At 35.8% G+C, this 13,590-nt stretch overlaps 1 protein-coding gene across 1 annotated transcript in view; it reads left to right on the top strand.

Moving 5' to 3' along the window:
* PDK3 (pyruvate dehydrogenase kinase 3) overlaps positions 1-13,590 on the top strand; it is a 54,060-nt gene that overhangs the window by 37,080 nt on the left and 3,390 nt on the right. The window contains exons 4-9 of the mRNA XM_035315581.1: positions 1,149-1,333; positions 3,051-3,140; positions 6,783-6,860; positions 8,310-8,386; positions 9,532-9,633; positions 9,841-9,951. Of these exons, the coding sequence (XP_035171472.1) occupies positions 1,149-1,333; positions 3,051-3,140; positions 6,783-6,860; positions 8,310-8,386; positions 9,532-9,633; positions 9,841-9,951 (643 nt within the window). The remainder of the gene's footprint in view (positions 1-1,148; positions 1,334-3,050; positions 3,141-6,782; positions 6,861-8,309; positions 8,387-9,531; positions 9,634-9,840; positions 9,952-13,590) is intronic.

Genomic DNA, 13,590 nt, shown 5'->3' with positions numbered 1-13,590 from the left:
ATTGTCTTGGCTAACTGGTTATGAACAGGAAGGAAGCTTGTGCTTTAAATGTGGTGATAACTGGTAGTCTTTTACTTTTTGTGATCTTAGTGTTCTTTCCTTCCTTAGCTGGTGCGTATTATACTTTTGATGCAAACAATACATCTCTTTTCAGTATAAATCTGACTTTTTTTTTTTTTTTTAAGTCAACTTCAAAGCCAAGTCTGTAGATTTGCAGAGGCAGGCATAGCCCAACAAGACTCCCAGCTTTGTTTTCTTCTGAAAGCTGCATTTCACCACGTGTTTTCTAACAAGATCATGTAAACATTGTAGTGCTAATATTCATTTAATATTATAGAACATAGAACTGAGTAGCACTGATTTTTTTTCTATGTCTAGGCTTTTAAAAGCTATTAATATTTAAAGTATGTACAAGTTTGCATGTGGAATAAAAACAACGAGCACTTTAAAGATAAGTGTAGAGCTGCCTTGGCAGGAGAAACAAAAATCCCCCAAGCTGATTCAAGAGAAGTACTTTTTAAAAACAAAGGAAGTGGTATCCTAAAACTGCCCAACCTACCACGGAGACATCTGTCAGAGCACCGTTGTATGTGTTCTGCCATCCAGTGGTGTAAAAAGGAAACGGAGCAGAAGTCACACAGATGGTAATTACCTATCCCAGCACTCAAACTTCAGAATAGATGTCAGGTAAAGAAATGCATTCAAAAATTGCACTGCACAGGGTGAATTTGGGGAAGAAATTATGAAGTGTAACATTTGTCAGGAAATTATATGGGGCAGTAAGGTACTATTTTCTGAGTTACCTCTCCAATCTGCCAGCTACTGTTAGTTACAGAGAATGAGAGTTACCATGGTGCACATAAAAAGGAAATCTCTTGTTCTCAGTTAATAGCAAAGAGGTTATGATCAAAAGGGATATTTTGGGAAGGAATTATTCAAATTGAGACACTAAATATTTCACAGACGTTGTGAGTGAGAGCTTGACCTAATATTTCTCTTTAAATAGGCTTGTTTAGGTATGACTGCTTTATTTACTGGGTGGGATGGCAAATAGATAAAATGGTTATGCTGTGGAGGGTTGAAAACAGAAGTGAGAGATTGAGTTTAATTATACCTTTAACAACTTGTTTTTATTTTTTTTCCTCTAGCTTTTTAGATGTTTTAATTAAAGTCAGGAACAGACACAATGATGTGGTTCCAACCATGGCGCAAGGGGTGATTGAATACAAGGAAAAATATGGCTTTGATCCATTTGTTAGCAGTAACATCCAGTATTTTCTAGATAGATTCTACACCAACCGCATCTCTTTCCGTATGCTTATTAACCAACACAGTAAGTAATTGCTTATTTCATCTTCAACAGCTTGTTGCTTGTAAACCTGAAGGAGCTATAGCTTTGTTTTAGTATTTTTCATACTCGTGACTAATTCTTAATATTCTGTGCTAATTATGGTAAAAATATACTGGCAACATATTAATATGGTACTTCACAGCTATCAGAAATGAATCCAAACCACCAGTATGCTTTCTTCCAGAACTGTCAGGCTTTGTCAGCGTGGCTGTCACTTTTTAATCTTGTTGGCAGAGACAGCTTGCATAGTGTTACATGAAGTATTTTTAGACAACAGAGTAGCTATATTTTTCTGCTCAGATTCTCTCAGCATAGCTTGTAGAGTTGGCATTTATTTCTCATTCAAATGTGAGGATGCAGAGATAAATTACATATAATTTTGCTTAATTTTTCAGCAAGTTATCTAGACTTCCTTGCCTCTTAACTAATACTAGTTGAGTATTTCTAACTAAAGGTTTAAATTATACTCCTTGTCTCCCTCTACTCCCTATTTTCTATTTAAAAATAAATACTTGAATTAGTCATCTTCTGTCATTAAGTTCAATTTCATTGCTTTATGTTGTTACTAATAAACTTTTTCATATTCATATTACAGAGTGAAAGGACTTACTTGCACAGCTCCCATTAACCTTTATGTGCAGCCATGCAGAAAGTGGTCTATGTAAAGTTAAGATCAGTCTTGATCTCAGTGTATCTTGTACCTTTTAGCAGTAAAGCTTCATTGTCTGCCCAGTATTCTGTTTTTATGGCCTATTAGAATATGGGTGCGCTACAGGTAATGGGGAGCAAAAGTGGAGTAATGCACTGTAAGGTATTTTACAAGTTGTGTGTCTTTCCAATAACCTTTTATGAGACTAGCAAATGCCATGCTGTCTCTGTACAACTAGCTTTCATGTGCCAAAGCATGCAGTGAAATAAATATGCCGTTTATTCTTGTAACTGGGCAGACAAATGATGAATAAAAAGTTAAAAGCGTCACTTAGAGCTGTAAGAGTTACAACAGTAATAAAAGCTTCATCCTAATAGAATTCCTAGGCCAAGTGTGAGCATAACATGCATTAGTTCTGAAGTATAAAACTTACTTCATTGAACTGAAATGCCTTGTCCTGTGGTTGAAACTTTAAAAAGCTTGTAGATGCTTAATCTAGTACAAGTTCCCTGTGATAACCGATGTTAGCGATCTATCTGTGATGCTAAAAATTAATCTTGAAGTACTGAGAAAGACAATTGAAAAGTAGAGTTTGGAAACAGGTTGTATAGTTTGCTCTTTGTTTCATTATTGACACCATCTCTTGTGTGGTTCTGCAGTGTGCCAATGGATTAGCTCATCATTACGGGAACAGAAAAAGCTTTCGTATTTTGTCTTTTGCTTACCTCATACTTCCTCTGTTTCTTACCTGCTTAACTGCTAAAGCAGCAGAAAATCACTTCCGAAAAAGAAAGTATAAAATCTTTCTGCATCTTTGAGAGCTAAAATCTCAGTTAAGGGTCTAGTGAGTGCCAGACCCTGTGCAAAAGATGGAGTGGGGAGCATACTGCTGAGAGTTTTCCTAAACAAGGATTCTGACAATTTGCAGGCATATCTTTTTTTTTTTTTAATGATGTGCTATTCAGTAAGATCAAGATATTATCAGATTTAAACTTTCTGTGCTGCCTCAAGTGTAACAGACAAGTCACTGCCATTTGTTTTTCCTTTTAGCACTTCTTTTTGGAGGAGACATTAATCCTGCTCACCCCAAACATATTGGAAGTATTGACCCTAATTGTAATGTGGCAGAGGTGGTTAAAGGTAAGGAGACCGGCTTTGTATTTTTGTTGATTAAAAAACTCACAATTTAGAATATGCATAAATGTATTACTCAGATACGTAAGAGTGAAGATGATTTTTATTGATTTAATACATTTAAAACAGTAACCAGAAGAAAAACACCAAGAAATGGAAGCTCTGCAGTTGCTTACAATTAAGCCATGGCTTATTCAGAATTTCTAGTGTCTTTTAATTAAGAATGTTGAACCTTCTGGTATGTTAGCAGAAGTAGGGAGACAAATATCAGATTAAATATCTAAATGTTTTATTAAAGCATACATCCCTTTTTCCCCAAAAAATATTTAGAAACAGATTCTAAGTTACTGCTGTTTTTACTTAATACCAGTACTAAAGAAATTTGAGAATATGTGCAATTTTCTGATTTATTTAGTAAGGCCTTTAAGTAAAATGTCCTCAGTTATACGGATATTCCAGTGATTAATCTTGTGTATCTTACCATATCACAGCCTATTCTCTCTTGTACAGAAGACATGTATGTGATGGCTGTACCTGAATGATCTGTCTAGTCTCGTTTGAAGTTTTGTTTGCTGGATGTTATGCTTATAAGCTTTCAGAATGTTAGTAAATATGCGTGAGGCAATGCTGTCCCCTTCAAGAATTGGCTTATTGAAGATTCACACTCTGGGTGTATTTACAAATACAGCTTTTGCTGTAGGAGTGAATTCTTCCCTCTCCCTTTCGTTGCTATTTATGCAGTTACAATAGAGGAAGAATGTGTTTTTCGCCTTCACTTTTTTGTCAGCTTTCAGCTGAAAGGGAAAACTTTGTTAGAATTTGGCCTGCGTGATAGCTTGCTTTGTAATGTAGATGCTTTTTACTGTTAGCAGGGCTTCTTGGCTTCTAGCTCTTTGGCTCCAAGGTGGCTTTTTTCAGCAGTTCTGTTTTCTTTTGATTGATCTTACTACTCTTCGACCTTGACATTGTATGTTACAGGCTTATTTATTTCAATGTTCCTTCTAATAGCAATCTTTGGATCTATTTTGATCATGAAATTCGTAGCTGCTGTCTGCCGTGAACAGAGGAGTGCATAGTATCTGAAGGTGCTCAGTCCAGTTTTCAAGCTAGTGGCTAAAATAATCATCTGTATCTGAAGAAACATCCTTTAACAAAATGAGGACATCATAAACAGTATCCAGTGTTGTTTCAAAGAAACCAAATGTTCTTAAAGGCAGAGACTGTCCAATGTCAACATAAGGGAGGCCATTTAATCTTCAAGGTGGTGGAATGGTTAACTTACGTCCTGTGCTAGCTCCAACAAGTTCTGGTGCATGGGTGGTATTTGGAGCAATTTGTTAGAGTTAAGGTGTTGGCACCCTGCGTGGCAGCTACAAGCTCTGTAAGACCTTTGAACATGAAAGAAATGATTTAAACAACCACTTCTTACTTCAAGCACCTTTACTGAGTGTTGCACTTTTAACTGCCTGAGCTGGGTCTTGGTATCTCACTGACCGTCCTACAGTAAGATTTGTTTGAGCTGAGAGCAATTCCCGGCTTACTCAAGCTGGGTTTTCATATGTACTGACAGATCCTTCAATCCTGTTGCTGCTTACCTCCAGCCATGACATGATGTGTGCCTTGAACCTTTTGGCACAGTCTCTTTTATTCAAAAGTCCTAGGCTTCTGCCAAAGACAGAGAAGAAGGGTAAATTTGAGACTGCACTCTGTTTTTTTTTTTTTTTTTTTTTTTTTCCCCTCATGAGTGGATACTTCACTGGATTGTGAAGTGATAGTGCCTTGCCCTTCATCTCAAGGGTGGCTACTTTGTGAAATGGGTTAGTCTTACATTCATTCAGCTGAGGGAGGCTAGGTGGATTTTTTTTCAGAATCTCTTCGTTCTCTTAAGTTTTGCATAGTGGCTGTGTCTGCTCTACATCTGTATATTGAGGTCTTTTTCATTTATTACCAACCTATTATTGGTATGCTTTTCAGAGGCCTTGGTGTTTTTCTCCACAATAAGGAATCCAACTTCTACCCCTTTGATCCACATTTGACATCCACTTATGATGTGGAAAGTCTTTGAAATGTGCTAATATATTCTTTTCTCCATGTAGACAACCATACAGTCATAACAGCTGCATACCTGTCTTCAACTTTTGATGACTGAGTCAAGACTGTGGCAGTGCTCCTTATGCCCCTTTTAGCTAAAGCACAACAGGATTATTCCCAAGGCCATCAGAAGTTCTGAGATGATGTTAGAATATTGTGTAGGTGTAGATATTCCCGCATTTTTTTTCCTAAGTTAGGCACATCCCAGGCTGAGGTTTCCTGCAGAGCTTGGATGTTAAATAGGATTTTGGTCTTGTTACTAGGGCACGTTTTATTGTGCTAACGACAGGACTCCTTTTAGAGAAGGTCCTTGAAATTGACTATCTTGGTAGGGATGATTCGTATTGGATGATACGAATTATGACTTTGAAATGTTCTGTGGGCTTGATCAAGAACATTCCCAGCACTGATTAGCTCCGTTTTACTAAAGTTAAAACAACATCTGTGTCAGCTGTGTTTGATATGTCCAGTCTCACAGATGTCAGAATAACTGGTATAAATTTTTTTCTAGTTAACAGGGTACATATATAGATTATGTCTGTAGGCAGCACATCTTGAAGGAGATCAATTAAAGGTAAACAAGCAGTCCTTTCTGGGGGCTGATGATTCTACTTTCATTGTGCTTGTTGTGTTGCTGTGAGTCTTGGCAGTGACTTACTTTGTTTTGTAGCATCACTTTGGGCAGGAGGAAGAAGGCAATTTCTAGGGCTGGCTCAAATGCAACTGCTACAGTATCTTAGCAAATTTCTTTGTCTACAGAACTGCACCATCTGTTCATGTGCTTGTTCCTAGCCAACCCTAATTATGAGGGAAAAAAATCATTACTTTAAACCATTTTCATTAAGGTAACTTAAGCAGCGTAGTTGCATATAGTTGAGTTTGTAGTTTCTCTTTAGGCTAACAATTGTTGCTTGTTTCTGAGGTGTTTTTGCAAAGGAGATACCAGTGAATATTTAGAACAACTAAAAAATTTTCAAACAAAAGATAACTTCAACTTTCTTGCTGTATTTTCTCAGTATGTAAAGATTGATATGGACTATGGGCAAGCTCTTTGTTTTGGTTCAGTAGGAGAGAATGAGTAATCTTAAAGACTTAAGGTTCTCCCCGAGATGACATTGAAAAGTCAAGTGTTGCAAATTGTGTCATGGTTGAAAAAAATGAAGTTGTGTTTGCAGTGTTATCTTTGTTTTATTTGGAGAGAACAAGTATTAAGTTGTGAATAGGACGTAATAAATAAGTAGGTATTGTGGTATGCTTAGGTTTAGATCCTTCCTCTTCTTTAAGCCCTGCGCAGAGATGGAAAAATAGCTTGTCTCTAGTAATTTACTGTTTTTTTGTTTTTGTTTTTCTCCCAGAGCTTTAAATAGAATTTGCTCTTTCTTGACAAATTGGCAGTGAATCTATATATAAAAAGGGATTAGAATGGATACCAATTTCATGCTTGCAAACAGGTTAAAATTAGTGCTCTGCTTGTAGTCTTTCAGATACGGGATAAACTTTGCTAGTCTTTTTTAGCTGGCTTTTCATAAGTTGGTGTTCTGTTCTCTCATTTTGTAGATGCTTATGAAACAGCTAAGATGTTATGTGAACAATACTATATGGTGGCACCCGATCTGGAAGTTGAAGAATTCAATGGTAATTGTGAAATTCATTTAAATGATGTAGTTAAGAAAAAGCATGTCTAATATCTGTGGTTTCCAGTTTGCTAATTAATTGTAGGCTATAATTTGAACTCTGCAGTCCTATATGCAGCGACTTTTCTTGTCCTAATGTGTCCCCATGGACACCTGGATTTTAGTTCATCACAATGATGTTGATACAGAATGCTATCTGCTAAATCCACTATCACTTTAAGAAGAATAAAGGTGTTTGAGAATCCTTATGGCTGGGAAAGAAACAGACCTGCCTCCTCATCTTTTAATGGAGCTGGAACTTATTTCATTTTGAAATACCCTCATAAATTCTACTGTCAGTCCCTTTTTTTTACTGTTAAAAAGAAAAGTCTTGAGTAATCCTCACAAAGTTTGGACAGCAGTCCTAACAGAAGTTGTTTCCAAACTTCATCAGAAGGCTAGGATTTGTAAAAGTCTCAGAAACAGAAAACACTCAAAATTCTGAATTTGAAAAAAAAAAAAAATAGACTCTTGAATTTGGTGAGGCATAAGAGAATTGGAGTATGGACTCAGACAAAATTAACATTAATAAACCAGCAAGTTGCCTTACAACTAATTAAGCAGAACATTATTTGGATTTTCACCTTTTCACCCAATCTTTTGGAAATTAGAAGACTTTGCATAGCCTTCTATCTGTCTGTTAAAGTAGTATCTGCTATTATCATCAGCCCTCAGTGCCAAAAAAGGATGAACTTGACTCTGTGCATTCATGTTGATATCCACCTGCAACTTAAGAAGTACGGGTTTAGAGCCTTCTCTTCAATGTGAACTGCTGCTGAGCCTGACAGGCTGTGGCTGTGTAATTTAAAGCCAGTAGATAATTGAATGTTCAGGGATGACTGCATCCTGCCAGTCAGCTAGCACTCTAGTGTCCAGAGCTGTGCCATGCCATGCACCTCTGCTGAAACACTAACAACAAGGACAACAGTAGACAAACAATTAAATTACGTTTTGGAACAAGAAAATTGTGACAATTTTAAATGTATGGTACTCAGACTTTGAAAATGTATTTTCAATGCTTTAATTAAGGGAAAATGTTTGTTTTAGAATATTTAAACAGTGATTTTTTTTTTTTGTTTTAAGACTTCTTGTCCAGCAAATGTTTAAATAAAACGTGTTAAAGAAAAAAAATCCCACACAAGTGGGGAAAGCTGTCATGAATACCATGTTTAGCACTAAATAACCACTGCTTAGTCTAGTTTTATATCTAAAAGTCTGCTGATGTTGTCTTTAAAAACATTATTAGAATGTGTCATTTCAGGTGATAGCAGTAATTGATTTTTTTATGGATCATATTTTGCACTCAGAAAACAAACATGCATACATACTTCTCTTTGCCTATAGCTTCATGTTAATCCTGTAAGTAAAAATGCTTCAAGATATCATTTGAAAAAAAAATCTTTTTTTCCAGCTAAAGCTCCAAACAAGCCTATTCAAGTAGTCTACGTACCATCTCATTTGTTTCATATGTTATTTGAATTATTCAAGGTAGGTTGTGCTTGTTAATATTTGGAAAGGGTTCATGAACTTGTGTTACTGTTGAAACAGATTCTTTTCAGTGGTATTTCTGAAGTGTTATTTCAGTTTTCCTTTCTTATTTTTATCCCAGTGAAGAGTTTGAAGTTCTGATGAATATCAAGTTCACAACCCTCTTATGCCCTTAGATAATTAAAAAAAAAATATCTGAGTTTTCCCTCTTCTCCTTTTGGCCTTTTGAAGCTGATTAATTTAAACTAACTCATAATAGTCTTTGATGTATTGTCTTAGTTTCTACAAGCTTGCTTTGTTATTGCATGTGCCTTCTGTTTAAGAGCAGTGCATATGTCTGAATAACGTAAATGGTGTGATTTGTCTTGTTTTTGTGTCTTGTGAATCACTCAACAGTAAACAGAACATGAGGGCTACTGTATCTTTGGAATAAGACAGGTGGTTTCTGGGTGATGCAATTGAATAGATTTCAAGAAGAAAAATTACATTTGGCCAGAGAATTTTTTCATAAATAATGGTATTTTGATTTTGATTGCTGGCACTAGTCAAGTACATTCATTTAGATCTTCCTCTTTTGCCATTTGTATCACTACTTCTAGAGCAGAGCAGATGAGAATTAGTATATTGCTTGTTTATGCTTTGGCACAAATCATGAAACAGTGTGAAACCAGTAAATTCTAGCAATAAGTTATGTTAATGTCTGATGGACTGCCAGTGGAAACTCTTTTAATAAATATGACCAAGAGTGATAGACTGTAATGTAACATTTTCTTGTCCTGGGACATGTCATTGAGAGATTTTTCTCTGTAGTACACATCAGTAGTGGTGTTCTGCAAGGTGGAGGTGAAGGATGCTGTTGTCCCTTATCTGATTTTGCACAGTTTTTTCTTCCCTTGCTTTAGGTTCTCTTGAGTTTGTCATATATAAAAGGATGTATGATAGTTCTGGTGTAAGAAAACTAATTGGACAAGTGGTTGACTTGAAAGCACTCCTTGAATTTCTTTTAAATATGTTTTTCCTGTCTTGCGTACAAGTGCAGGACAAGGAATCTAGATTCAACAAAAATACATGCAAGTTTTAGATTGTAATAAAAAGCATGTATGGTAAAGTTAGAGTTCAAGACACTTTTCTTCTTTTAACTTCAGAATTCAATGAGAGCTACTGTCGAGTTGCATGAAGGTAAGAGAGAAGGCTATCCATCGATCAAAACCTTAGTCACTTTGGGGAAAGAAGATCTATCTATTAAGGTAAGTGTCTAAAGATTAAGCTTGTGTGCAGCTTGCTAACTATTAGGTTTAAATAATATGACTTGTAATTTGACAAGTCAAATTAAGTACTGCATGACTTCTGACACTTGTTTCATATTCATTAATATTTCTAAAGTCATTTAGGTAACTTCAATGTGTTTTGCAGTTTTTTTCAGAATATAATGTTTAAAACTATTTATTCCTCAGATAAGTGATCAAGGTGGAGGTGTACCTTTAAGGAAAATAGACAGATTGTTTAATTACATGTACTCAACAGCACCCAGACCTAGTTTGGAGCCCACGAGAGCTGTGCCTTTGGTAAGCAATTGTAATACATAATTAAATGTCCCTGAGCACCACTCTGTCAATTTCCTTTCAGTGCAATTTACTGGATCAGATTTTCCATGGAACTAATAGTTTATTGTTAGCAATTCTATGCAGGTAAAACACATCAGGAGAAAACAAGGCTTGTTATCACCACTTAGTCCTTGGAACAGAAAATTATTTTTCTTTGTCTTGACATTATATTCTTGAAAACAAGCATGCCTGCATAAGCACAATGTTTTCACAAGTTAATGGACAGGATTTTTAGTGCTGTATTACCATGAAGGTGGATAACCTAAAGAGCTCCTCCTTGATGCATAAATTACTGTTAATCTGAGTTTACTGTAGGGAACGTGTTGAAGAGCTGAGCCATGCTCTGAACAACAGCACTTGCTAAACCCCTCCTGGTAACGCACAAAATATGGAACTTTGAAAATGATTCTTGTGTAAGTTATGGACTGTGAAAATGCATTTTAAAAAAATCTCTGTGCACATGATATCATCACATTTGGTATATTCCTGTTCAGTTGGAGATCTCATGTGCTACTCTTGATTGAGACCAGATTTCAAACAAAAAAATCCCATAGCTTCTAAATAGAGAATTATTTCAGCGCGGAATGAGTCTATTCTTTTAGTAGGCACGATTCTTTAAATTATTAGTGAAAAATTAACAAAACAGTTTACTGATAATTTAAATTACACATTGGGTTATTCTGTTAAAAAATTGTATGGCTGCTGTTCCCTCCGTTACCTTTGGCTTTCAACAAGTAGGTTAATACTGATATTGTGTTTTTTATCTGTTCTTATTTTTGTTCTGTATTGTTTCTAATGTCTTTAGTTGGTTTTGCTTTTCATTCAGTCCTTTATCTTCAAGCATGTCAAGAAAAAAATATTATCTGGGAGGTTTCCTTTTCCTGTTTCTCATCTACCATGTTCTTGAGTGTTGATTTTTCTTTTTTTTTTTTTTTTTTTTTTTGTACTTCTGTGGCTGAAGTGCCTTCAGGCAGTTAACATAATGTGATGCCAGAGGGTGTATGTCTGTGTTATTCTTATATAAAATAATTAACAGTGAATTGAAGGTTGAAACCTTCAGAGTGGTTCAGAGGTAACATTTCTTTCTAGACTATAAACAGAATCTTTGTGGTACTGTCTTAGACCACAGATTATAGCATCATGGTATGTAAGTGTATTGCATTGTTTTCACCAGTGCTTGATGTCACCATGAAGCCCAGTTTAGTATCTACATTGACTTGATATTAATTCTTCAAGGTTCCTCATTCTACAATACATCTTTGTAAAATGCTTCAAATGGTACCATGCCTTTCATAAAATAATTAAAAAAATAATAATCTTCCTGATAAGTGAAGTGATAAGGAACAGGCCTTAATTCAAATATGAACTTCTTTCTTAAAATCAAGAATGGTGGAATCTTTCTTGATTGATAATTTGCCTTTGTTCTGTCTCAGTTTTGATCAGCAATTTACTATAGGAGTCTACAAAGATTTCTTGAAACTTGTCCGTACTATAAACTTGTACCTTGATTACCAGTTGTATTCACTATTAAAATGTCTCTGCCTTTGTGACTCTGATTGTAAAAATGTTCAGCTTAAGATTTACACTATATTCATTTTTTCTATTCATCTTTAGCAATACATTCCTGTATTTATTTCCTAATCTTCCAGACAGCTTGCTTTGATTCTGTAGCATTTATCCTTAGCTTTCTTTTGTTCTGCCCCATCCTCAGGCTTTTTTTTTCTTTTTTTTTCTTTTTTTTTTTTTCAGTCTGTATGTCACTGTAGTCAGACTTGCAAAGTGTCCTCTCTTGTGAGCCTGGCAGCCTTTGCCCCGTGAATCTGACCAATGCCTGTATGACTGAACATTGTGAATTGTTAAGCTTTTATGTGGGGGGTTCAGATAGGAAAAATAAATAAAAATCAAGAACTGCAAGTGGCGTACCTTTCCACTAAGTGGAAAAGAAAAAGGGGCTTTCACAGTAAGGCTTGACATGTATTATGGTTCAGATCCAGTTATAAAAACAATTATTCCATACTTTGTATGTCAGTCTAAAAATAATCTTGCAGCAGAAAGGTTTCACATGAATGAGTCATCTTCAAAGTCTATGCAGAAGGAAGGTTTCTTTATTGCTTAGTGCCAAAGACCAAACCACTTAAGAATTATCTAGATCTGTGTTCACATGTCATTCTTGACTTAGGTAATACCCATAAACTAAATTGCAGTGCAGTGTAAATAGAGGTATTTTTCTGCTCTAACTATCCCTCCCCTTGTTGTATGATTCCCCCGTCTTGTTTATGAAATGTTTATGGACTTGGAGTGGAAGAGGGGGCTTGTTTTGTTGATAGGTAGAAGTTCTTTCTCAGTGTTATTGAAAATGTTTTCTTAATCTGCTGAGAAACCTTGTTACCATGGCAGCATTCTGATCCTAGCACGTCTTGTGCTCATCTGTGCTGTTCTATGCACAGTGAAAACGTTAGGAATACATGGTAATGTTTAATAAGTAGATTTTCTTAGACAATTTAATGATTCTCCCTTTGGCAGCATTTGTTTATGGTGGGAGAAGTGTGGCTTAAATCAGGTTCAATTAAACAAGCTGACACTAGTGACACTAATAATTTCCTGTTTGTATAGTACATACTATAATAATTAATGAGAAATTGGCCCTAAAAAGCTTTCTCTTCTCAAGGTTAGGTGTGCCATTATTGACTATATTCTGCCCTCTAGGTGGAGCACAGACCTCTGTAGTAATCGATTCTTGATGACAGTCTCTTTTGCAAAGCATCAAGGCTTGCCTTAACCAGTTACTCATTTGACATCTTCTGTCTTCATATTTCTTTTAAATTAAATGTTTTGGAAAATAACCTGAAGACAGCATAGAGGGAAAAAAATAGGATTTTTTTTTTGGAAAGAGTTGAAGTAGCTATGTGGACTAGGACACAGTGTAAAAACATTTTCCTGGAAGATGCAGGAGACAAACAGAAGTTGGACATGGATTTTTAAGGAGGTGTAGTTCTCCAGAGGGGGGAGTATAATATGTTTCCAGGATTGCTTGGTACTGCCCTTTACCTGAGTTGATCAGTATGAACCATCTACAATTTGCTTTTCAGTTACTTTGCTCTTTAGTTTTGGTAACATATTTATTGTCCTGTTTCCAGAAAAGATACAAGTAAGCTTTTGGACCCTTTTTTAAAAGAAAAAAAAATGTGAGTAGAAAAAGATGTCCGTCTTTGGTGTTTCCCTTTCTCCTTTTGCTCAGATGAAGTGTTACAGTCTTCATTCACCGTGAGCAACCTTGTAACCAGTTAAAGATCACAACACTTAGACTTCTGTAAAAAGGCAAAGAGGACAAAAATTACTCTAGAATTGGTAGCTGACCTCAGGAGAATTTGTGATGGATACTGTAATACAAAGCTCTGTAATACTCACCCTGGTCCCCCAAGGGATTTCTTATAAAGCGACACCACATAGTAGCTGTATTACAATGCTCAGAAATCCTGCTTCTTAGCCTTCTTTGTATTATGTTGGGGCTTTGTTTTTAAGATCCAGGGCTTCGTTTTCACTTATTGCAAGCCTAGTATTACATCAGTCAACTAAAATCTTTTACTCTCTCTCTGAACC

Source organism: Oxyura jamaicensis, chromosome 1 (assembly GCF_011077185.1).
Source record: "Oxyura jamaicensis isolate SHBP4307 breed ruddy duck chromosome 1, BPBGC_Ojam_1.0, whole genome shotgun sequence".
Taxonomy (NCBI): domain Eukaryota; kingdom Metazoa; phylum Chordata; class Aves; order Anseriformes; family Anatidae; genus Oxyura; species Oxyura jamaicensis.
The sequence above is the reverse complement of the archived record's forward strand: the minus strand, read 5'-3'. Positions and strand labels throughout refer to the sequence as shown.